This window comes from Phoenix dactylifera, chromosome 1 (genome assembly GCF_051530095.1).
Source record: "Phoenix dactylifera cultivar Ajwa chromosome 1, Ajwa_hap1_PhDact_Kaust_v1.1, whole genome shotgun sequence".
NCBI lineage: Eukaryota > Viridiplantae > Streptophyta > Magnoliopsida > Arecales > Arecaceae > Phoenix > Phoenix dactylifera.
The window spans coordinates 39,877,043-39,899,803 of record NC_143190.1 but is presented as its reverse complement, the minus strand read 5'-3'; the positions used below and the strand labels follow the sequence as shown (position 1 = coordinate 39,899,803).

The following is a 22,761-nucleotide window of genomic DNA, read 5'->3' as shown; positions in this document are numbered from 1 at the left end:
GATCATAGCTCCCATTGTTTAGGGATTTAGCTCCTACTAAATTAGAACTAAAGATGGGAAACGCTTGCTTTCCTGCCTTGTAGCTGAACCGCTTGGTTTTACTCGAAGATAAAGTTGTTTGTGCTTGTGTTGATGACGTCGCCATCATCGCCTCATCCGTTGAGATAGAAATAGCAGCCATACTCGTCTTTATCCTTTAATGTAGTTCAAGCATGAATAGCCCTTCTCCTGATTGCTTAAACCGCTCGCGTATGTGGACCATGCACTAAAGCTCCAATAGGACCGAAGCTCTAATACCAATTTGATCCAATTGGGGAGAAGGAAGATTTTTTTCAATCCGCTCAACTCGAATCTCTCAAAAGAAACCTAGAAGAAGATGGAGAAATATTGAAAGTTGTTCTTTAAGTCCTCTTTTTTTTTATTGATCCTTAAAAAAAAAAAAGGTAAATAGCCTCCATCTAGTAAAAAAAGCTGAAAATCTCAAGAAGATATATCTCGACTTTTACATCAACTCTGCCTTCTGTCACTCTGCCAAATTCTTATTACATAGAGAACAACGCTTAGTCAAAGTATTACTCGAAAAGAAAACTTCAGTTTGATTAACCCATTTTGAGGCTTAAACGATAGAATTTTGGCCTGATTCAACCTTCTAAGTGGTTGGCCCAAAGTTGTAGATTTTGAAAGGATACCCAATTTCTTTTAAAAAAAATCATCTCAATCGGACATCTTATGACCAAATTATGGCCATCTGAAATTTGGCCTGCGACTACTCATAGTGATCAAAGTGGTCTACATCGAGTCTGAAGATCCTTCTGAATCGACTCTAAGTAGTTTTTTGTTGTAATTAAGACTGCAGCTCTAGTGTTTCATCAAAAAAAAAACTGTAGCTTTGTTGAAATTTAGATATGATAGCAAGGTGGACTCAATGTTCAAACTAATCTTGGAATATTATATGACCATTAGAATATTTAGGATTTAGATGAGATAGCTACAAGATGTCAAATTTCAAGACTCTAAGTTTGTTGGAATTCCACGAGTCGGCTTCAAATAGGTTGGGTTGACCCATGACCCGACCTATTTAGACTCGATCCGATCTGATTTAAAGGATATATAGAAATGAATCGGGTTCTAAAATTGGATCCGTTCTATTTTCGGGTCGGATTTGGGTTTACTAAATTCGGATCCTACTCGATCTGACCTATTACATTTTTGGGCAATTTTGGGTTTCTTACCCTATGACCCGACTCGACCCAAATTCAAAAAATTCGTTATGCCCGTAATCATGACCCGTGGGCCATGACCCATCTGTACGACCCATTCACGCGCTATGCCATGTCCCTATAGGAACTGTGACTCGCTCACTCTCAGTCTCTCCCAAATCACAAATATGAAAGAAAAGACTGAAATCCCCTATTTGTTCCCCATCGCCATCGGCCATCTCTCTCTCTCTCTCTCTCTCTCTCTCTCTCTCTCTCTCTTCCTCCCTCCCTCTCCTGTTAGAGCGCACTCTCCCATCAGCGGTCAGCCATCGCAACCGTGACTACTCCTCCCTTTCGTCACTCTCTCCAACTTTCCCTCCTTGTCCTTCTTGCGTGAACCCGTCCATGAGTGGCGACGCCACCCTCGGTTGCATGATATGAGCTTCGTCGGCAACGATGACGACAATGGCGAAGATGAGTCTGACTGGTGTGTGTCAAGCTCTACGGCATCTTCATCATCAAGGACAACACCAAGACGAGGGCTTCTCTAATCGAGGTTGAGGTGCTCCCTGCCTTTTGATCCAGCGTTCCCCTTCCGAGGTCTCCTCCAGGCTGCTGATGCCACCGACAAGCACCTCCGGTAGCCCAACATCTTGAAGTCACAGGGAAGAAGTAGAGGAGGGACTTGGTGCTAGGGTCATCGGAGAGGAAGCAGAGGAGGCCGATGGGGGAGAAGCCATGGCGGAGGGGGGGAGATGGTGCGGGCACCAGAATCCGGAAAAGACTCCAATCAATTAACTCAAGGTCACTGTGGCTAATTTAAATTTGATCGAGTCTTGTAAATAAAATCATTGAGTCAGAAAGCAAGCCAAGTCAGGTTTCTACCACCACCTTTGCACACCCTTGGAGCACCACCTCGGCATCCACATCAACATCAGCTAGCCACCTCACCACTACTCCAACCAATGGAAGCACGCCAACCAGGATGAAGTCAAGCATAAGGAGCCGACCACATCATGCCATCTCATCAAAGGAACCAATGCAACATCACGCCACCTCATCAGAAGAACCAATCCCTATGCAACATGCTATGTGCCACCTATTGGGACGCCACCTCATACAAGTTGACACGTCACCCAAATTCAAAGTCCAAGAGGTCGGCCATAATTCAAATGCAAAAAAATTTCAAATGGGATTCAACAACTCTTCAAACCTTCCCCTTAAAGCTGGCCAACTTTCCTTCCTTTTCTCTAGCAATCAAGCCTTCAAATGTGGGGCGCCATTCATTATGTGTTTAAATTTCAAATCATGAGGAAAGTCTATAAATACCTCCTCATGACATCTTGTAATGTCAATTGATGAATGAATAAAAAGTGCTTCTTTCTTCCTTAGCAATCTTGCTTCGTCACCTTGAGAGAAGGTTGGGCGTGAGGCTCTTGTTCCAGGTCCTTAAAGTACTCCATGTCATTGGGTCAATTATCCTTCCAAACCAATAGCAAAAGGGCCCTGTTGCAACGGAAGATGAAGCTTGATCATCCAATCATCAACCTTCGAGAGTGAGATCAAGGATCCTCCTCCAAAAAAAAATTCCAGAAGTTCAATATTTGGTAAACCTTAACTCTAGGTCTGATTTATTGAAGGAAGTGTCCTAATCAAGTGGTTTCTCAACCACAACGGTCCATTCTTCTAAGTCCTAAATGAATTAGTACATGCGGGTAACTACTCTTGAAATTACTATGCTCATGTTAATGTTTTCTTATCCCATATGTGACTGAATTTTCTGCCGCTATTAGGCTAGTTAATCAACATAACTTACTGATAATCCTTATGTTTAAATCCCTCGCATTCATCCCGCATCAGGAGAGGGTGATTGGAAGTAGGCGGGGGTGGCGAGATCGAGAAGGAGGAGGGCAGTAGGGGTCGAAGGTGGCCCAGCATCGAAGTTAGAGTAGAATTATAGGGACCAGTCAGGAAAGAAAGGTTGAATGGGTTTGGACTCGAACCAGACTCAATTTTTTTAGGTTGGAACTCGGTTATACATGCACCCGATCCAACCTGAATGCTCCATTGGTCAAAAATTGTAGCCATGGACCCGATCCGATCTTCTATTGGATTGGGTCTGGGTCTAAAATTAGGACCCGAACAAGAAACTAGGTTGGGTCACGGTCACTCAGGACCCAGTCCGGCCCGACCCATCTGCACCCCTAATATAAACTGTCCCCATACAAAAATAAGATGTGTCATTGCTGAAGTTCTCAAAGTCACTATATTTTTTCCCAAGAAAGAAAGTTGGTACCATGTTACATCTTACCACAGGCCCATAACCATTCAGGGTCAACAGTCTCCATACGAGCTCTTCCACCATTGATCCTCTTTTATTTCATACATGAACCAATCAAGCGAGAAATGTTGGTCATTTATTCATAGCAATCATGGAAATGGATATCTTTTTCCATATTTGTAGGATATTTTGCTTCATTTTTTTGTTAATGAATCCAAACCAGCAAAAAATTTTAGCTCCCCCTCATGGTTACTATTTTAAGATTAAGAGGAGGATCTACTTTGCTATCTTCTTTTGGATGAACAACAGTATGAATTCCTAGTTTTTTTTTTTCATTATTTTCAAAATATTATACAAAATGCCTAGTATAAGTTATTTACACTAATGGTCTGCTGACTTGTGATTAGAATTTGAGATAGCTGAAAGAAATGCATCTGACTGAAAAGAACGAGAACTTTACATAGCTTGTCTCTGGTATGAGAAAATTTTACCACCTCAATCTAATAGTCATCGACCTTCAACTATTGTAACCGATAATTCATTTATACTTGCAGAGTTTGTCTTGCTTTTTGATGACTCGGTTTTCGAGGAAGCTTTTGTTGGAAAAAAACCAGGATGTTTAGGATCTGGCAAGGATGCATCCTTGGAGCCCAACATCAACACCACAGCGGACATCGTCGGCCTATCTTCTGGACTTTCTTGAACACACAATAAGCCAACCTTTATACAGTTCAAGGCTTCAACCATGGAAATTGAGTGGCTGATTAATTTATCCACCAGTTCCAAGCCATTACCACGCATCCATAAACTCCATGCCTGAAAGAAATATTACATCACTATCATGATTTAATGAAAAACAAGAGGAACATATGAACAGATTTAATTTTTATTTTCCCAATCTTACATGTGCTAGAAGGTTTCCTTCATGCTCGGATATGGAAACACCTCTGTTCTTCTTGCCACTAATTATTTCAAGTACTAAGACACCAAAACTAAATACATCAGATTTCACCGAGAAGACACCATCCATGGCATACTCAGGAGACATGTATCCACTGCATTTGTCATTAAGATGATTACATTTTTTTTTTGAAAAATAAATATCACAACAATGAAAGGTAAATAACACTTACTATGTCCCCACAACTCTCCGAGTATTTAGTGCGGTCTCATCCCCTCGAAATATTCTTGCCAAGCCGAAGTATGATATTTTAGGGTTCATATTTTTATCAAGAAGAATGTTACTCGCCTTAAGATCCCTATGAATAATTCTGAGTCTCGAGTCTCGGTGTAGGTAGAGAAGACCTTGAGCAATCCCTTCTATAATATTGTAGCGGGTTTGCCAATCCAGTAACACACCTTTATCTTTATCTGCCCAAAGTTTACTTTATGTTAGCCTTACTTGCAAAAATATTAAAGAAACGAAATATCAGTCCGCCTCAGATTGACACATAAAGCAAATAAAGCATACAACCCAAGAGTTAGCAAATAAAGCAAGCTTATACATGCATTTACCCCAAGAGTAGTTGAAGAAACTAGGACAAAAATATGCCGGTTAGTGTTAAAACCTGGTATTTACTTGTCTTCAAAGATTAGTTACAGCGTGGTGGTAGATTCAGAAGAATCATTACAACATGCTTAAGCTCCATGAAGTTGGCCACCTCCACAAGGCCAGGCACTCCCTAATTGTCACGACCAAGAACTTTTAATTTTAGCCTAAAGAGTAGTGCCTTGAGCGACCCTACTTCAAGGTTCATTTTCAGATTGAGTGTGCCCAGCTATGTCTTTTCGATTTCCAATACTCTTCCATTTGATCAGCAAAAGTGGGTTATTGATTTAGGGCAAAGGTTAGTATTTATTGAACTGAGTATTTTCTTGAACTCTTGAACTAAGCATTAGAAGGTATCGATTATGCTGTGATTGTCATAATCTAATCAGGAACAGGAAACAAAGATAAGGAAGAGAACAGAAGATTAACTAACCAAACAGGAAGGCGTCCAAGCTTTTATTAGGCATGTATTCATATACCAGCATCCTTTCCTCTCCTTGAGAGCAGCAACCCAGAAGCCGAACTAGGTTTCGGTGCTGAAGCTTGGCAATCAGCATCACTTCATTCATGAATTCATCAGTGCCCTGCGCTGAAGTCTTTGAAAGCCTCTTCACAGCTATTTCTTGCTCCTCTCCAAGCATTCCCTGAAATCACCACATTCAGCATTGCGATACTTAAGAGTACTAAATCTGGAGGCAGTATCAAACTGTTCGAAAGCCCTGAATGCAACATTGTATTCAGAGTGCTGAAATTAGGACCCTACATCGACTGAGACCTACATGGTGACACTCTACTACGTTCAGTTGGTAAACTATAAAATTACCTTGTACACGGGACCGAAGCCACCCTTTCCAAGCTTGTTTTTGATTGAGAAGTTGTCGGTCGCTGCAATGATTGTCCCCAGATCAAATAGAGGAAGCTCCCAATTTTTGCCGTCCTTGTATTCGTTGTTGCGGTGACTAGCGAAGGGAATGCCACCTAAGGTAGCTGCTGCACTAGTCACAATTAATTAGTAATCACCACTCATGTCATGGCTGCATATCGCGCGGGGGACTAATTTTACCTGTTCTTCTCCTTCTCTTCATTCGAACGCAAATGGCCGCCACAGCAAGTAGCAGAATCCCCGCAATAGAGCCCACCACAATCCCAGCTATGGTATGTGAATGTGAATGATCTGATCCCAGGGCTGAAACATCAGCACCGTTGTATAAGTACATGATGAACATTCTTTTGTTTTCCTTTTTGTTTTTTTGGAATTTCTTTTTATCTTTTTGGATCGTCCAGAAGTTCCACATATAAATTGGGGTGAATATTGGTTGCTTGACTTAGCCCGAGCTTTAAGTGGGTTAGGCCAAGTTATCAATTAGTTTGTTTGATTTTGGGTTTTTAACAAAACTTTTAAATGGGGACAAGACTGAAAACTTCTAATGTGAGTGAGGAGCGTGGTGTTTTAAACTACCCAACTTAAAGATTCCTTTCAGATCAGTGTGTGTGCTTGAAAAGTCTACAAGCTCTAATTTTAACTCCAAATCTGATCCAAATTTACTCGTGCCTAGTCGGTAGCCCATGTCAAAGTCGGCCCAGCCTGACAATCCTCGGGCTGGCCTGGACCCACTTCCAGTCCCACAATGAATACTTGGATGTAGTATTATTTATTTTATGGGTATAATGAGCATAGATTGCAATGCAAAGAAAGAGTTTCTAATAGGATTTAAATGGAAATTATGATTGTTTTAAAAGATTAAAACCTACTCGTATAAGGGACTTCATGTGAAACTATGAACTTAAGAAAAAGTCACCCGAGCAATCAAATATAATGGATCATATTTAGCTGTTTATGGGCAAAATCTAGACTTGGTCCATTTGCAACCCATGTAAAGGTGGATCACGTCCTATTCGTTGATTCGTGCTCTACCACCAATAGGGCTGAAAGTGAGTTTGGGCCGGTCTTCAAGTTGGGCGACGGGCAAAGCCCGAAAGAATTAAGACCGGTTTTGGGCTTAAATATAAAGCCCATTTATTTTCCGTCCAAGCTCAAATGGCCCATCCTTGGCCCGACCGAAGCTCAATTCTGGACAAAGACCAAAACAGAGCCCAAATTTAGGCTTAGGCCCAGCCCAGTTTAGCTCCAAAATAAGCTCGTTCTCAATAGACAGTGGTTTGGTTCTATCCTATTATGTGGCTTGACCAACTTGATTGCTATTCTGATAAACATATTTTTAATTATCAGATGGTTGCTAACGTAAAGCTATAGTATTACATAAAAAAAAAAGTGAAGCAACGATATGAATGATTGGGAGATTAAGCTTGAATCGGGTTGGCAATCCTATTTTTCAGCCCAAATAGTTAATTCAGGCCTACTCCATTGGGTTTGGGGCAGGCCCAGGTCTATGCTCAGGCGGGGCTCTAGCTGAAATTTTCCAAAAGCTTTCGAGCAAATGCCCAATCCAAAATCTCAAAAAATTCTCAAGCCGGCCTGTGGTAAAGAGGTTTTCCTGAGCCAGGTCCATTTTGAGCCCAAACTACCAAGTCAAATTTTTGGAATTTCATTAAAGTAGCAAACGCTAAAGTCAGTGGTCGCCTTCCCCCGAATTAAAATGAAAACACGGTTAGTTAGCTGTCCCATCGGTTTCTCAAGTCGATTTCCTATGTCCCCACCAACAGGTAATGTGTTTACTACACCCGACCCCTAAGCCAAGCCAGACTCACACCAAACAGAACAAACTGGACTGCATACACCCTATAACAACATACAAAGTCCACCTTTGAACTAGTACAAACTGGCACCGGCACCGGCACCAACACCGGGGTGAAGACATCTGCCGATTTCCAGCTTGCATTGGTCCAATGGTATAAATATTTCTAGTGTGCAGTTGCTGACCCCAGTAAATGAAACAATACATACCAAGATCGGCCGCTGCTAGTCGGACGTAGAGATCTTGTCCACCAAAAGTAAACACCCTAATATCAGTAAGCTCCGTCGTCCAAATTATGCATCCGGTCCCATTGATATTAGCACTAGCATAGGCCGTGCATGAACAATTCCTCAAGCACATCGCCCCACACTCATCCAGTCTCATGCTCCTGTCCATCGTTGACCTCGACGTGTCCGGTAGCTTTGCCTTCTCTATTGTCGCAAATCCATCAGTCCCGTTTCGACAGTCCAGCTCCGTCATCCTTGCACACCCATCTTTCCCTTCCCTGAGATCCCAATTTCTCGGCGACTTAGGCTTAAATCCCTGCAAACAACTACATACCGGTGAGTCGTCCGGATTACAGACCCCGTAAGCCCCACATTGTGACATATAATCGCATAGGTCCTTCGGCCTAGACATGTAGACACTCCACATTTGGCTGTCATTGAGCCAGATAAGGCGTTGGATATGGCCGGTGTAGTCCACTGTAAGCCTCGTGATGATGGACGTGCTGGTGTTGTACATGTAGAAGACCTCGTCGTTCTTGATGACAAAGTCCGCTGTGAAGACATTACCGTCCATGGCCCTAATATCCGGGTCGCCACTGAAGAATTGCCCGTTCCATGGCCCGGCACGCGTCAGTTGCTTTGAGTCTTCCAACAAAATTATCTGGGGGACGCCACGGAGATCTACAACCACGGTGTAGGAGCCCAGCGCTGGGTCGCTAGGACTGGCCCATGATGTGAAGTTACGGTTGAGGCCACTCGTTAGGTTCCACCCGAACTTCATTCCCGCGAGCAGAGTGTCGGTCGGGTAGTCGAAGCTCTGCCATGCAAGGCTCCCTGGAACAATATTACCGTCGCCCTTAGCCTCTTTAACGATGAAATTGCCGTCGTCTAAGAGTTGCGCGACTGGACTGGCGAGGCCCGAGGAGCCCGAGGACCAGATGGTTTTAGAGTTCTGGTCGGTGATGATGAGAGTTCCATTGGCGGTGATCGACAGGCTGCCGTTGCGCTCAGAGATCGGGTGCTGGCGATTGGCAACCCACAGGATGGTACGAGGTAGGATCTTGTACCATATGCCGACATAACGATTGTTAGTGCTGACAGGGCTGAAGAAGCCTAAGGCGAATCTCTCCCCAGCTGAGATCAAGATTTGGCCGTCGCAAAGGGGCTGGGTTGGAGTCAGGATGTCGCCTCCAACGGAGAGAGAGAAGAGAGAGGAAAGGATCAAGGAGAGAAAGAGTAGGGCTGCATGGAGCCTGCACATCTTCCCAAACAGCTCCATATCGAAGAAAAGGGTGCGGACTCAATACGATTTTTGAATCTTCTAAAGTTATAAAGCTCATAGTACTTGGAACCTTGAGGGTTGATTTGTTGGATAAATTAAAAGATAAGGTGACAATTGGGCCGCATCATCTAGCCGGACCTATTCAAAATTCCCGTATGTTCTGCGACGGCGAGATCATCGACCTATCACTGCCAAAAAGTTAATAGGTTGCTCAGATCGGACCTATTAAAAATCCCCATGTGTTCTGCAGCAAGAAGAGCGTTGACCGGTCATTGTAGAAAAGATAATGTGTCATTAAGAGGTCTGGGGCCAAACACTGGCTATTTCGTCAAGGGCAGAGGTTGTATCCTTCGCGCAGAAGTATTCACCTTCCTTTGCGTGAATCCACCGATAGATCATGCGAATATCGCTTCGAGATCCATACAGCCTAATTAATGATGTTTAGATTGATTTGAGATCTGTGCTGGGTGCGATCTAATAGACGATGTCATGGTAGAAGATTAATTGTTTTTTTGCCGGAAAGAAACGACTTGAAGTCTGATGATGTAACACCTATCCGAAAAATAGGTATACTTTCTAATAATTTCTCGTCTACAAGGGCGTGATCGGTGTGTGCCAAGCTCTCCTAGTCATTTACAGAATGGTCATGCAAGCCTTCATGTGCAAGCGATTGCGTACTGATGATGGGAATTCTGAATTCTGATCCAATCATCATGTCCATACCATGCATGCTAATTAGCTTCGCCCTAACACCAATAATTGTGATGTTTTGGAGGGGAGTTCGAATTCTCTCTACTCAAGGATTGTACAAATAGGACCCATTGATCAATCACGGTCGTCAAACATTTACGGAATGGTAATGAATGTACTGGACTTACATGTACCTTGTATCAGGAATCTTGGAGAAGATCCATGATCCAGACCTAGAGACCAAGTCTTCCAAGCCGGGCCAGTCACCTTAGTCCCAGTAGCCTCGATGGCGAGATTGGATTAACATTGCACCTCCATTGGGCACATCCTATTTTGGGCTTTTAGAGTTCCCCCAGATCGATCATGGTCTTAAGTTGCACCAATATGATCAAGATTTATTGATTGATCCTGTTTCGTGCCAACCGATTCACCTAACTTGAAATAAATGAGTGTCCATCAGATATTATCATAATTAATCCGGTTTTGGGTAGGGACACTATTTTTTTTTTCCGTTGATAAGGAAGGCTGGAAAAGCAGCCATCCGGGGGTGGGGACAAAATTATAAATGGGTTATGTATTATTTTGTCAATTAGATTTAATGGATGTGAATTGCTTTGACATCTATACATGGTGGGACCAATGGTCGATGTTATGAATGAAAATCAACCATTCCTAAAATGAACGAAGTATTCTTCATCAATAATCTTCTTTGCAGTTGTAATTACCGTAGGATCCGTGGTCCACATCCTACGGTGGGATGTTTTTTTTATAAGTAAAATAAAGATCCCAAGGCCTGACCGTCTAATCCACTTAACTTCTTCTGGCTGATTGTAAATGGACCAGAGCCTTTGTTTAGTAGAATAGCAGGGGCGGTTGGCCTCGTTCTCCTGCAAACTTTAGTGCGTGGCTTGCTCCATGCCTTGAGACTCTTTCCAAGTACGATGCGCGGGTAGGCTGGGCCGCCATGGTGTTCATGAAACATGGAAGAGAGAGTATAATGTGATGTAGAAACTGCACACAGAAGGCGATAAGTCCAATTATAACTAGTTTGGGTACTTACACCAAATCAAATAAATCCGAAGTAACGGACTGATCCTGGATCCAAATAGGTGAATGATTATAGCTTACTTCCTAAAAGAAATCCTCTCCCAAAAATAGATAGGCTAGATTTATCTCTTCTTTTCTTTCAATATTTTAAGTAATCTGCTTTGAATGAAAGAGTAGAAGCTAAGATCCTTCTTTAAGATACGGAATAAGAATTTCAAGCAAATACATATGTATCTCTCTCTCTCTCTATATATATATATATATATATATAGATGTCGGAAGTCCTTTACTCATCTTTTAGTAGGAGATGGTGATATTTTTGTCATGTAATGGAAAAAAGAGTGTGATTTTACAATAGAGAGAGAGTGTTATGTGAAAACTTAGAGCTGAGGAAAGAAATCTTGGAAAAACTTGAGACTTCTTTGTAAGAAGAGCCAAATTTATTGTTTCGGCCTTTATTTTATTTTGAGTAAATTTATTTTTTCTTCCTATTTTTTTCTTTTACTAATGTTTTCTTTTTGTAATTTTCTACAAATACTATTTTATGTGCAGTGTTTGTTTTAGTTTTTGGATCTACACGATCGATCTACTTTGGGTAGCGAGTTATTCTACAAAGGAGAGAGACTTAGATATACGCGAATAGTCCTCTACTCAAATTTTCTTAGGTAGTAGATCGGATGATGGGGGTCCCATAGCAATGATCTAAGCTGGGGTCCTCCACTCCAAAAGTCTCTCTATGTGTGTATGTGTATGAGCAGTTTAGAGAAAGCAGATTGCATCAAATAACTTGAATCATTGGTGTAGGATGCTTATTATCTAATTCAAAAAAGCTGTAATTCTATGTAATAGTCCAATTAATTGCTAGATGGTTATAGTAGTTCTAATATATTACGACCAGCTCCCTCCATTCACATATCTTGGTTGCCCGTATATTATAACAAGGATATGAAACAATGTTGGTTGCCACTCTTGGAGAAGATGAGTACTAGACTTATGACACGGAAAGGGAGACTGCTCTCTTGGGGAGGAAGAGTCACTCTTGTCAACTCCATTCTCTCAGCATTCCCTTCCTACCTCATGTCCATCTTCAAACCCTCTAGAATCTAGATGGGTGGTCAATAGAATTGTTTGCTACTAAAAGTAGAATATATGACAAAATTATAGAGCTGTTATACGAATTAGCATATTGACTTATATTTTTGATTCATAAGAATGAAAAATACATAAAAAATCCATCTAAGATATATCAGGGGTATTTGTGGTATTATGCGGTCGGTGATCTTGGATTCCCGTACCATACCAAACAAGTTACTCATGGATATCCGAAAATTTGTAATCACTGGACCATGGCCTACCAAACATATTGATCTTAGATCATTAGGAATCAAATCACCCCAGCATTCGGATCATCAGGAATCTTAGATCACCGTGGTGATCCTGTGGGGGTTACCAAACGCCCCCTAGAGGATATGTGCTCTTACTTGGTGTGATGCGTGTTTATGAAAGAACAGAACTCGAAAGCTATATGCTGTCTGTGGAGCCGGGGAATATAATTGGGGTTATCAATGAGTAAGCTAAGAATGGGTTGCAATGGTAGTGAGGAACTTAAAACGGCAGAAATCAGCAAAGATAAGCTTGGCCATCGGAGAAAAAGGATGAAAAATATGTAATTAGGCATGATTCATCAGAGACAATATTTTCATACATTCAACTAAAAGAACCACTTTTAACTGACAAAATGATCAATTTCTTGTTCTCCAGTAGTTGAAATTTTACCACAGTAGCTGATCAGGATCCTTTTCTCCAGAAGAATTAGTTGGGAAACTCTTGCAGCTGATTTCCATATGGGCCTCTTCAATCTTTTCATCACTGCATCAGTACCAGTCCTAAGTGTACTTCTCTTGACTGGTGCTGGATCAATTACTGCAACGCGTTGCATTGGCATTCTAGGCAAGGATGCAACGGAGCATTTGAACAATGTAAGTTATATCATTGTGAAATTCATGAGATCTCTTGATTTCTTAATTTATCGTAATGAAGATTAGAAGGAAAAAATTAGGGTCTTTTTTTTTATTGCTTTTTTTTATTGGTAGTCACTCTGTCAGCGGATTTCATTGTTGTCGCATTCAACAAGGACCTCGCAGCATTTTGGAATTGCACCAGTTTCTGATTGGGAAAGAAGGCAATCATATCAGATTTTGTGAAGATTCTTAGGTTGGCCCCTTTCCTTTATGCCTCTTGTTTGGTGATACGTTCTCTGGAGCTATTAAAGTCAACGTTTCAGTAGCCTCTCAGTGGAGTTGGAGAAAATCGCAGTTGGAGTTTTAAGCTGCACGGTCCTCTTTCCCAGTATCAGATGGCACAGCTTGACAGCTTGCATGACCTGTTGGCCCACATCCTGCCGTCAAGGATTGCTGATGCCCCAGTATGGAAACGTACTCAAAGTTGATCCTTTACCATAGATTCCTAATACTCCAGTAGCCAAACTGGTTCACATCAAATTTGGTATTCTTTCCAAATACTCGTAGTGGCCAAACTGGTCCACATCGAGTTTGGTGATCCACATTGAGTTTGATGATGCCCTTGGATCATAGCTCCCATTGTTTAGGGATTTAGCTCCTACTAAATCAAAACTAAAGATGGGAAACGCTTGCTTTCCTGCCTTGTAGCTGAACCGCTTGGTTTTACTTGAAGATAAAGTTGTTTGTGCTTGTGTTGATGATGTCACCAATCGAGACACGATCTTAGTGAATTGGGCTATCTTCTCCTCTAGTTGTATAAGATGTTCCATCATCGCCTCATCCGTTGAGGTAGAAATAGCAACCATACTTGCCTTTGTTCTTTAATGTAGTTCAAGTATGAATAGCCCTTCTCCTGATTGCTTAAATCGCTCGCGTATGTGGACCATGCACTAAAGCTCCCATAGGACCGAAGCTCTAATACCAATTTGATCCGATCGGGGAGAAGAAAGATGTTCTTCAATCCGCTGAACTCGAATCTCTCAAAAGAAAACTAGAAAAAGATGGAGAAATATTGAAAGTTGGTCTTTAAATCCTCTTTTCTTTCATTGATCCTTAAAAAAAATGAGGTAAATAGCCTCCATCTATAATGTGAGATCTGCCCTTACACAATTTGGGTCGGATTCCTCTTTCTAGTCCTAGTAGGACTCGTTTTCTTAAAATAGACATTTCTAGTAAAAAAAGCTAAAAATCTCGAGGAGGTATATCTGAACTTTTACATCAACTCTGCCTTCTGTCGCTCTACCGAATTCTTATTACATAGAGAGCAACGCTTGGTCAAAGTATTACTCGAAAAGAAAACTTTTAATTTGATCAACCTATTTTGAGGCTTAAACGATAGAATTTCGGCTCGATTCAACCTTCAAAGTGGTTGGCCCAAAGTTGTAGATCTTGAAAGGATACCCAATTTGTTTAAAAAAATCATCTCAATCGGGCATCGTATGATCAAATTATACCCACCTGAAATTTGGCCTGCAACTTGGTTTTCTGATGTGACGGATCTCGCTCTTGAACTCTATCGAGGACTACTCGTAGTGATCAAAGTGGTCCACATCAAGTTTGAAGATCCTTCTGAATCAACTCAAATAGTTTTTTTTTTGTAATTATGACTGCAGCTCTACTGTTTCATCAAAAAAAAAAAACTGTAGCTCTATTGAAATTTAGATGTGATAGCAACGTGGACGCAATGTTCAAACTAATCTTGGAATATTATATGACCATTAGAATATTCAGGATTTAGATGAGATAGCTACAAGATTTCAAATTTCAAGACTACAAGTTTGTTGGAATTCCACGAGTCCGATATAAACTAAGGATTCAAATAGGTTGGGTTGACCCATGACCCGACCTATTTAGACTCGATCCGACCTGATTTAAAGGACATGTAGGAACGAGTCGGGTTCTAAAATTGGACCCGTTCTATTTTCGAGTCGGATTTGGGTTTACTAAATTCTGTTTCTACTCGACCCGACCCATTACATTTTTGGGCAATTTTGGGTTTCTTACCCTATGATCCGACTCGACCCAAATTCAAAAAATCCGTTATGCCCGTAATCATGACTCGTGGGCCATGACCCATCTGTACGACCCATCCACGCGCTGTGCCATTTCTCTCCGGGAACTGTGACTCGCTTACTCTCAATCTCTCCCAAATCAAAAATACGAAAGAAAAGGCTGAAATTCCCTATTTGTTCCCCATCGCCATCGGCCATCTCTCTCTCTCTCTCTCTCTCTCTCTCTCTCTCTCTCCCCCCCTCCCTCTCCCGTTAGAGCGCTCTCTCCCATCAGCGGTCAGCCATCGCAACCGTGACTACTCCTCCCTTTCGTCACTCTCTCTGACTTCCCCTCCTTCTCCTTCTTGCGTGAACCCGTTCATGAGCGGCGCGCCACCCTTGGTTGCGTGATATTAGCTTCGTCGGCGACGACGACGATAATGGCAAAGATGAGTCTGATTGGTGTGTGTCAAGCTCTACGGCATCTCATCATCAAGGACAACACCAAGACGAGGGCTTCTCTAATCGAGGTTGAGGTGCTCCCCACCTTTCGATCCAGCGTTCCCCTTCCGAGGTCTCCTCCAGGCCGCTGATGCCCCCGACAAGTCATGGGGAAGAAGTAGAGGAGGGACTTGGTGCCAGGGTCATCGAAAAGGAAGTAGAGGAGGCCGATAGGGGAGAAGCCATGGCAGAGGGGGGGTGATGGTGGTTGGAAGATGGCGGGGGTGGCGAGATCGAGAAGAAGGAGGGCAGCAGGGGTCGAAGGGGGCCCAACATTGGAGGGAGAGTAGAGGAATAGGGACCAAACAGGAAAAGGTTGAATGGGTTTGGACCCGAACTAGACTCAATTTTTTTAGGTTGGAACTCGGTTATACATGCACCCGACCCGACCTGAATGCTCCATTGGTCAAAAATTGTAACCATGGACCCGATACGATCTTCTATTGAATTGGGTCTGGGTCTAAAATTAGGACCCGAACAAGAAACTAGGTTGGGTCACGGTCACTCAGGACCCAGTCCAGCCCGACCCATCTGCACCCCTAATATAAACTGTCCCTATACAAAAATAAGGTGTGTCATTGCTGAAGTTCTCAAAGTCACTACATTTTTTCCCAAGAAAGATGTACTATGTTACATCTTACCACAGGCCCATAACCATTCATGGTCAACAGTCTCCATACGAGCTCTTCTACCATTGATCCTCTTTTATTTCATACATGAACCAATCAAGCGAGAAATGTTGGTCATTTATTCATAGCAATCATGGAAATGGATATCTTTTTCCATATTTGTAGGATATTTTGCTTCATTTTTTTGTTAATGAATCCAAACCAGCAAAAAATTTTAGCTCCCCCTCATGGTTACAATTTTAAGATTTAGAGGAGGATCTACTTTGCTATCTTCTTTTGGATGAACAACGGTATGAATTCCTAGTTTTTTTTTCATTATTTTCAAAATATTATACAAAACGCCTAGTATAAGTTATTTACACTAATGGTCTGCTGACTTGTGATTAGAATTTGAGATAGTTGAAAGAAATGCATCTGACACTGAAAAGAACGAGAACTTTACATAGCTTGTCTCTGGTATGAGAAAATTTTACCACCTCGATCTAATAGTCATCGACCTTCAACTATTGTAACCGATAATTCATTTATACTTGTAGAGTTTGTCTTGCTTTTTGATGACTCGGTTTTCGAGGAAGCTTTTGCTAGAAAAAAACCAGGATGTTTAGGATCTGGCAAGGATGCATCCTTGGAGCCCAACATCAACACCATAGAGGACATCGTCGGCCTGTCTTTTGGACTTTCTTGAACACACAATAAGCCAACCTTTATACAGTTCAAGGCTTCAACCATGGAAATTAAGTGGCTGATTGATTTATCCACCAGTTCCAAGCCATTACCATGCATCCATAAACTCCATGCCTGAAAGAAATATTACATCACTATCATGATTTAATATAAAACAAGAGGGATATATGAAGATATTTAACTATTATTTTCCGAGTCTTACATGTGCTAGAAGGTTTCCTTCATGCTCAGATATGGAAACGCCTCTGTTCTTCTTGCCACTAATTATTTCAAGTACTAAAACACCAAAACTGAATACATCAGATTTCACCGAGAAGACACCATCCATGGCATACTCAGGAGACATGTATCCACTGCCTTTGTCATTAAGATGATTACATTTTTTTTTTTTTTGAAGAATAAATATCACAACAAAGAAAGATAAATAATACTTACTACGTCCCCACAACTCTCCGAGTATTTAGTGCGGTCTCATCCCCTCGAAATATTCTTGCCAAGCCGAAGTCTGATATTTTAGGGTTCATATCTTTATCAGGAAGAATGTTACTCGCTTTAAGATCCCTGTGAATAATTCTGAGTCTCGAGTCTCGATGTAGGTAGAGAAGACCTTGAGCAATCCCTTCTATAATGTTGTAGCGGGTTTGCCATTCCAGTAACGCACCTTTACTTTTATCTGCCCAAAGTTTACTTTATGTTAGCCTTACTTGCAAAAATATTAAAGAAACGAAATATCAGTCCGCCTCAGATTGACACATAAAGCAAATAAAGCATATAACCCAAGAGTTAGCAAATAAAGCAAGCTTACACGTGCATTTACCCCAAGAGTAGTTGAATAAACTAGGACAAAAATATGCCGGTTAGTGTTAAAACCTGGTATTGACTTGTCTTCAAAGAGTAGTTACTGCGTGGTGGTAGATTCAGAAGAATCATTATAACATGCTTAAGCCCCAAGAAGTTGGCCACCTCCACAAGGCCTGCCACTCCCTAATTGTCATCTCCAAGAACTTTTAATTTTAGCCTAAAGAGTAGTGCTTTGAGCAACCCTACTTCAAGGTTCATTTTCAGATGAGTGTGCCCAGCTATGTCTTTTCGATTTCCAGTACTTCTCCATCTGATCAGCAAAAGTGGGTTATTGATTTAGCGCAAAGGTTAGTATTTATTGAACTGAGTATTTTCTTGAACTCTTGAACTAAGCATTAGAAGGTATTGGTTATGCTGTGATTGTATTAATCTAATCAGGAAGAGGAAACAAAGATAAGAAAGAGAACAAAAGATTAACTAACCAAACAGGAAGGCGTCCAAGCTTTTATTAGGCATGTATTCATATACCAGCATCCTTTCCTCTCCTTGAGAGCAGCAACCAAGAAGCCGAACTAGGTTTCGGTGCTGAAGCTTGGCAATCAGCATCACTTGATTCATGAATTCATCAGCACCCTGTGCCGAAGTCTTTGAAAGCCTCTTCACAGCTATTTCTTGCTCCTCTCCAAGCATTCCCTGAAATCACCACATTCAGCATTGCTATACTTAGGAGTACTAAATCTGGAGGCAGTATCAAACTGTTCGAAAGCCCTAAATGCAACATTGTATTCATAGTGCTGAAATTAGGGCCCTACATCGACTGAGACCTACATGGTGACGCTCTACTAAGTTCAGTTGGTAAACTATGAAATTACCTTGTACACGGGACCGAAGCCACCCTTTCCAAGCTTGTTTTGGATTGAGAAGTTGTCGGTCGCTGCAATGATTGTCCTCAGATCAAATAGAGGAAGCTCCCAGTCCTTGCCGTCCTTGTATTCGTTGTTGCGGTGACTAGCGAAGGGAATGACACCTGAGGTAGTTGCTGCACTAGTCACAATTAATTAGTAATCACTACTCATGTCATGGCTGCATATTGCATGGGGGACTAATTTTACCTGTTCTTCTCCTTCTCTTTATTCGAACGCAAACACCCACCACAGCAAGCAGTAGAATCCCCGCAACAAAGCCCACCACAATCCCAGCTATAGTACGTGAACGTGAATGTCCTGATCCCAGGGCTGAAACATCAGCACCGTTGTATAAGTACATGATGAACATTCTTTTGTTTTTATTTTTGTTTTTTTAGAATTTATTTTTTTGTTTTTGGATCATCCAGAAGTTCCATATATAAATTGGGATGAATATTGGTTGCTTGACTTAGCCCGAGCTTTAAATGGGTTAGGCCAAGTTATCAATTAGTTTGTTTGATTTTGGGTTTTTAACAAAACTTTTAAATGGGGACAAGAGAACTTCTAATTTGAGCGAGGAGCATGGTGTTTTGAGCGACCCTACTTAAAGATTCCTTTCAGATTAGTGTGTGTGCCTGAAAAGTCTACAAGCTCTAGTTGGTAGCCCATGCCAAAGTCGGCCCAGCCCGACAATCCTCGGGCTGGCCTGGACCCACTTCCAGTCCCACAATAAATACTTGAATGTAGTATTATTTATTTTATGGGTATAATGAGCACGGATTGTAATGCAAAAAAATAGTTTGTAATAGGATTTAAATCGAAATTATGATTGTTTTAAAAAATTAAAACCTACTCATATATGGGACTTCATGTGACACTATGAACTTAAAAAAAATCACCCGAGCAATCAAATATTATGGATCATATTTTGTTGTTTATGGTTAAAAACTAGGCCTGGTCCATCTGCAATCCATGTAAAGGTGGATCATGTCCTATTCCTTGATTCATGCTCTACTACCAATAGGGCTGAAAATGGTTGGGGCCGATCTTCAAGTCAGGCTACGGGCAAGGCCCGAAAGAATTAAGACCGATTTTGGGCTTAAATATAAAGCCCATTTATTTTTTGTCCGAGCGTGAGTGGCCTATCCTTGGTCCGACCGAAGCTCAATTCTGGACAAGGACCGAAACAGAGCCCAAATTTAGGCTTAGGCCCAGCCCGGTTCAGTTTCAAAATAAGCTCGTTCTCAATAGACAGTAGTTCGGTTCTATCCTATTATGTGGCTTGACCAACTTCATTGCTATTCTCATAAACATATTTTTAATTATCAGATGGTTGCTAATGTAAAGCTATAGTATTACATAAAAAAAAGTGAAGCAACGATATGAATGATTGAGAGATTAAGCTTGAATCGGGTTGGCAGGCCTACTTTTCAGCCCAATAGATAATTCGGGCCTGCTCCATTGGGTTTGGGGCAAGCCCAGGTCTATGCTCAGGCGGGGCTCTGGCTGAAATTTTTCAAAAGCTTTCGAGCAAATGCCCAATCCAAAATCTCAAAAAATTCTCAAGCCGACCTGTGGTAAAGAGGTTTTTCGGCCAAATCGGGTCCATTTTGAGCCCAAACTACCAAGTCAAATTTTCAGAATTTCATTAAAATAGCAAACGTTAAAGTCAATGGTCATCTTCCCCTGAATTAAAATGAAAACACGATTAGTTAGCTATCCTATCGGTTTCTCAAGTTGATTTTCTATATCCCCACCAACAGGTGTGTCAGCTACACCCACCCTAAGCCAAGCCAGACTCATACCAAACAGAACAAACTGGACTGCGTACACCCTATAATAGCATACAAAGTCCACCCTTGAACCAGTACAAACCGGCACCGACACCGTCACCGGGATGCAGGCATCTGCCGATTTCCAGCTTGCATTGGTCCAATGGTATAAATCTTTCTAGTGTGCAGTTGCTGATCTCAGTAGCTGAAACAGTACATACCTAGATCGGCTGCTGCTAGTCGGACGTAGAGATCCTGTCTACCAAAGGTAAACACCCTAATATCAGTGAGCTCCGTCGTCCAAATTATACATCCAGTGCCGTTGATATAAGCACTAACATAGGCCGTGCATGAACAATTCCTCAAGCACATCACCCGACACTCATCCAATCCCATGCTCCAGTCCACCGTCGACCTCGATGTGTCCGGCAGCTTTACTTCTTGTATTGTCACAAACCCATCAGTCCCATTCTGGCAGTCCAGCTCTGTCATCCTCGCACACCCGTCTTTCCCTTCTCTGAGATCCCAATTTCTCGGCGACCTAGGCTTAAATCCCTGCAAACAAGTACATACCGGTGAGTCGTCCGGATTACAGACCCCGTAAGCCCCGCATTGTGATACATAGTCGCATAGGTCCTTCGGCTTAGACATGTAGACGCTCCACATTTGGCTGTCATCAAGCCAGACAAGGCGTTGGACCTGGCCGGTGTAGTTCACCGTATGCCTCGCGATGATGGACGTGCTGGTGATGTTGTACATGAAGAAGACCTCGTTGTTCTTGATGACAAAGTTTACTATGATGACCTTATAACGTATAATATCTGGGATGCCACTGAAGCTTTGCCCGTTCCATGGCCCGGTGCGAAACTGTTGCTTTGAGTCTTGCAATAAAAATCCTTGGGGGTCACCACGAAGATCCAAAAACAAGGTGTAGGGGCCCGGCGCTGGGTCACTAGGACTGGCCCATGATGTGATGTTACGGTTGAGGCCACTCGTTAGGTTCCACCCGAGCTTCATTCCCGGGAGCATAGTGTCGGTCGGGTAGTCGAAGCTCTGCCATGCAAGGCTCCCTGGAACAATATTACCATCGCCCTTAGCCTCTTTAACGATGAAATTGCCGTCGTCTAAGAGTTGCGCGATTGGACTGGCGAGGCCCGACGAGCCCGAGGACCATATGGTTTTAGAGTTCTGGTCGGTGATAATGAGAGTTCCATTAGCGGTGATCGACAAGCTGCCGTTGCGCTCCGAGATTGGGTGCTGGCGATTGGCAACCCACACGATGGTATGAGATGAGACCTTGTACCATATGCCGACGTAACGATTGTTAGTGTTGATAGGGCTGAAGAAGCCTAAGGCGAATCTCTCCCCCGCTGAGATCAGGATTTGGCCGTCGTAGAGGGGCTGGGTTGGAGTCAGGACGTCGCCTCCAATGGAGAGAGAGAAGAGAGAGGAAAGGATTAAGGAGAGAAATAGTAGGGCAGCAGGGAGCCTGCACATCTTCCCAAATAGCTCCATTTCGAAAAAAAAAGGTTGTGGACTCTAAACGGCTTTTGATTCTTATGAAGTTATAAGGCTTGTAGTACTTCTAACCTTGAGAGCTGATTTGTTGGATAAATTAGAGGATAAGGTGGCAGTTGGGCCGCGTCATCTGGTCGGACCTATTCAAAATTTTCGTATGTTCTACAACGGACGGTGTTGCGAAGGAAGGCCAGTCATTCTTCGGCCGGAAAGATACCAGGCGAACTCGTTTGTCACGGATGACGTAACACCTATCGGAAAAGCTGAAGCATCGCTATCGGCCAAAGGAAACTAAAAGCCCAATCCTAAAATTATGTATACCGCACACGCTACCGAAATGAAGAATAATAAAATAATAATATATTTGACGTATTTCGTCGATTTGAGCGATGCCAGTGGTCGCGTGCCCTTATTCTCGGGTAGTTCTATATACACCCCCCCTATTGCTCAGGACACCCCCCAAAAACCAAAAAAAAAATACCCAAACTAACCTTTAGTGTAATTACCATATTGCCCTTGAAATTTTCTCAGTACACCCCCCCTTCCTCCTTCCTCCTCCTCCCCATCCCCCACCTCCCCCCCCTCCTCCCCGTCCTCCCCTCCACCTCCCCCTCCACCTCCCCGTCCTCCTCCTCCGCCTCCCCCCTCCTCCTCCGCCACCTCCTCTCACTCCTCTTCCCCCACCTCCCCGTCCTCCTTCCTCCTCCTCCCCATCCCCCACCTCCCCGTCCTCCTTCCTCCTCCTCCCCATCCCCCACCTCCCCCCCCCTCCTCCCCTCCACCTCCCCGTCCTCCCCCTCCACCTCCCCCTCCACCTCCCCGTCCTCCTCCTCCGCCTCCCCCCTCCTCCTCCGCCACCTCCTCTCACTCCTCTTCCCCCACCTCCCCGTCCTCCTTCCTCCTCCTCCCCATCCCCCACCTCCCCCTCCGCCTCCCCCCGCCTCCCCGTCCTCCTCCTCCGCCTCCCT

General features: G+C 42.8%; 2 protein-coding genes across 3 annotated transcripts; both read right to left on the bottom strand.

The window, feature by feature from the left end:
* Positions 1 to 3,779: 3,779 nt before the first annotated feature.
* LOC149768648 (G-type lectin S-receptor-like serine/threonine-protein kinase At4g27290) lies at positions 3,780 to 9,346 on the bottom strand. Of its 2 annotated transcripts, none has more exons than XM_089931074.1 (7): positions 7,935 to 9,346; positions 6,093 to 6,215; positions 5,853 to 6,019; positions 5,463 to 5,673; positions 4,614 to 4,851; positions 4,385 to 4,535; positions 3,780 to 4,296 (listed from the first exon to the last, which is right to left on the bottom strand). In XM_089931074.1, exons 1-7 carry the CDS (start codon positions 9,229 to 9,231, stop codon positions 3,988 to 3,990), a joined length of 2,496 nt encoding a protein of 831 aa, XP_089787200.1. In that variant the 5' UTR covers positions 9,232 to 9,346; the 3' UTR covers positions 3,780 to 3,987. The 2 variants fall into 2 exon arrangements, with proteins under 2 accessions (XP_089787200.1, XP_089787201.1); XM_089931075.1 differs by having other exon boundaries at positions 5,853 to 6,016.
* Positions 9,347 to 16,390: 7,044 nt separating this feature from the next.
* On the bottom strand, positions 16,391 to 22,343 carry LOC103697499 (receptor-like serine/threonine-protein kinase SD1-8). Its single transcript, XM_039125845.3, has 7 exons — positions 20,497 to 22,343; positions 18,711 to 18,833; positions 18,471 to 18,637; positions 18,081 to 18,291; positions 17,233 to 17,470; positions 17,000 to 17,150; positions 16,391 to 16,911 (listed from the first exon to the last, which is right to left on the bottom strand). Exons 1-7 carry the CDS (start codon positions 21,788 to 21,790, stop codon positions 16,603 to 16,605), a joined length of 2,493 nt encoding a protein of 830 aa, XP_038981773.3. The 5' UTR covers positions 21,791 to 22,343; the 3' UTR covers positions 16,391 to 16,602.
* Between the last annotated feature and the right edge of the window lie 418 nt (positions 22,344 to 22,761).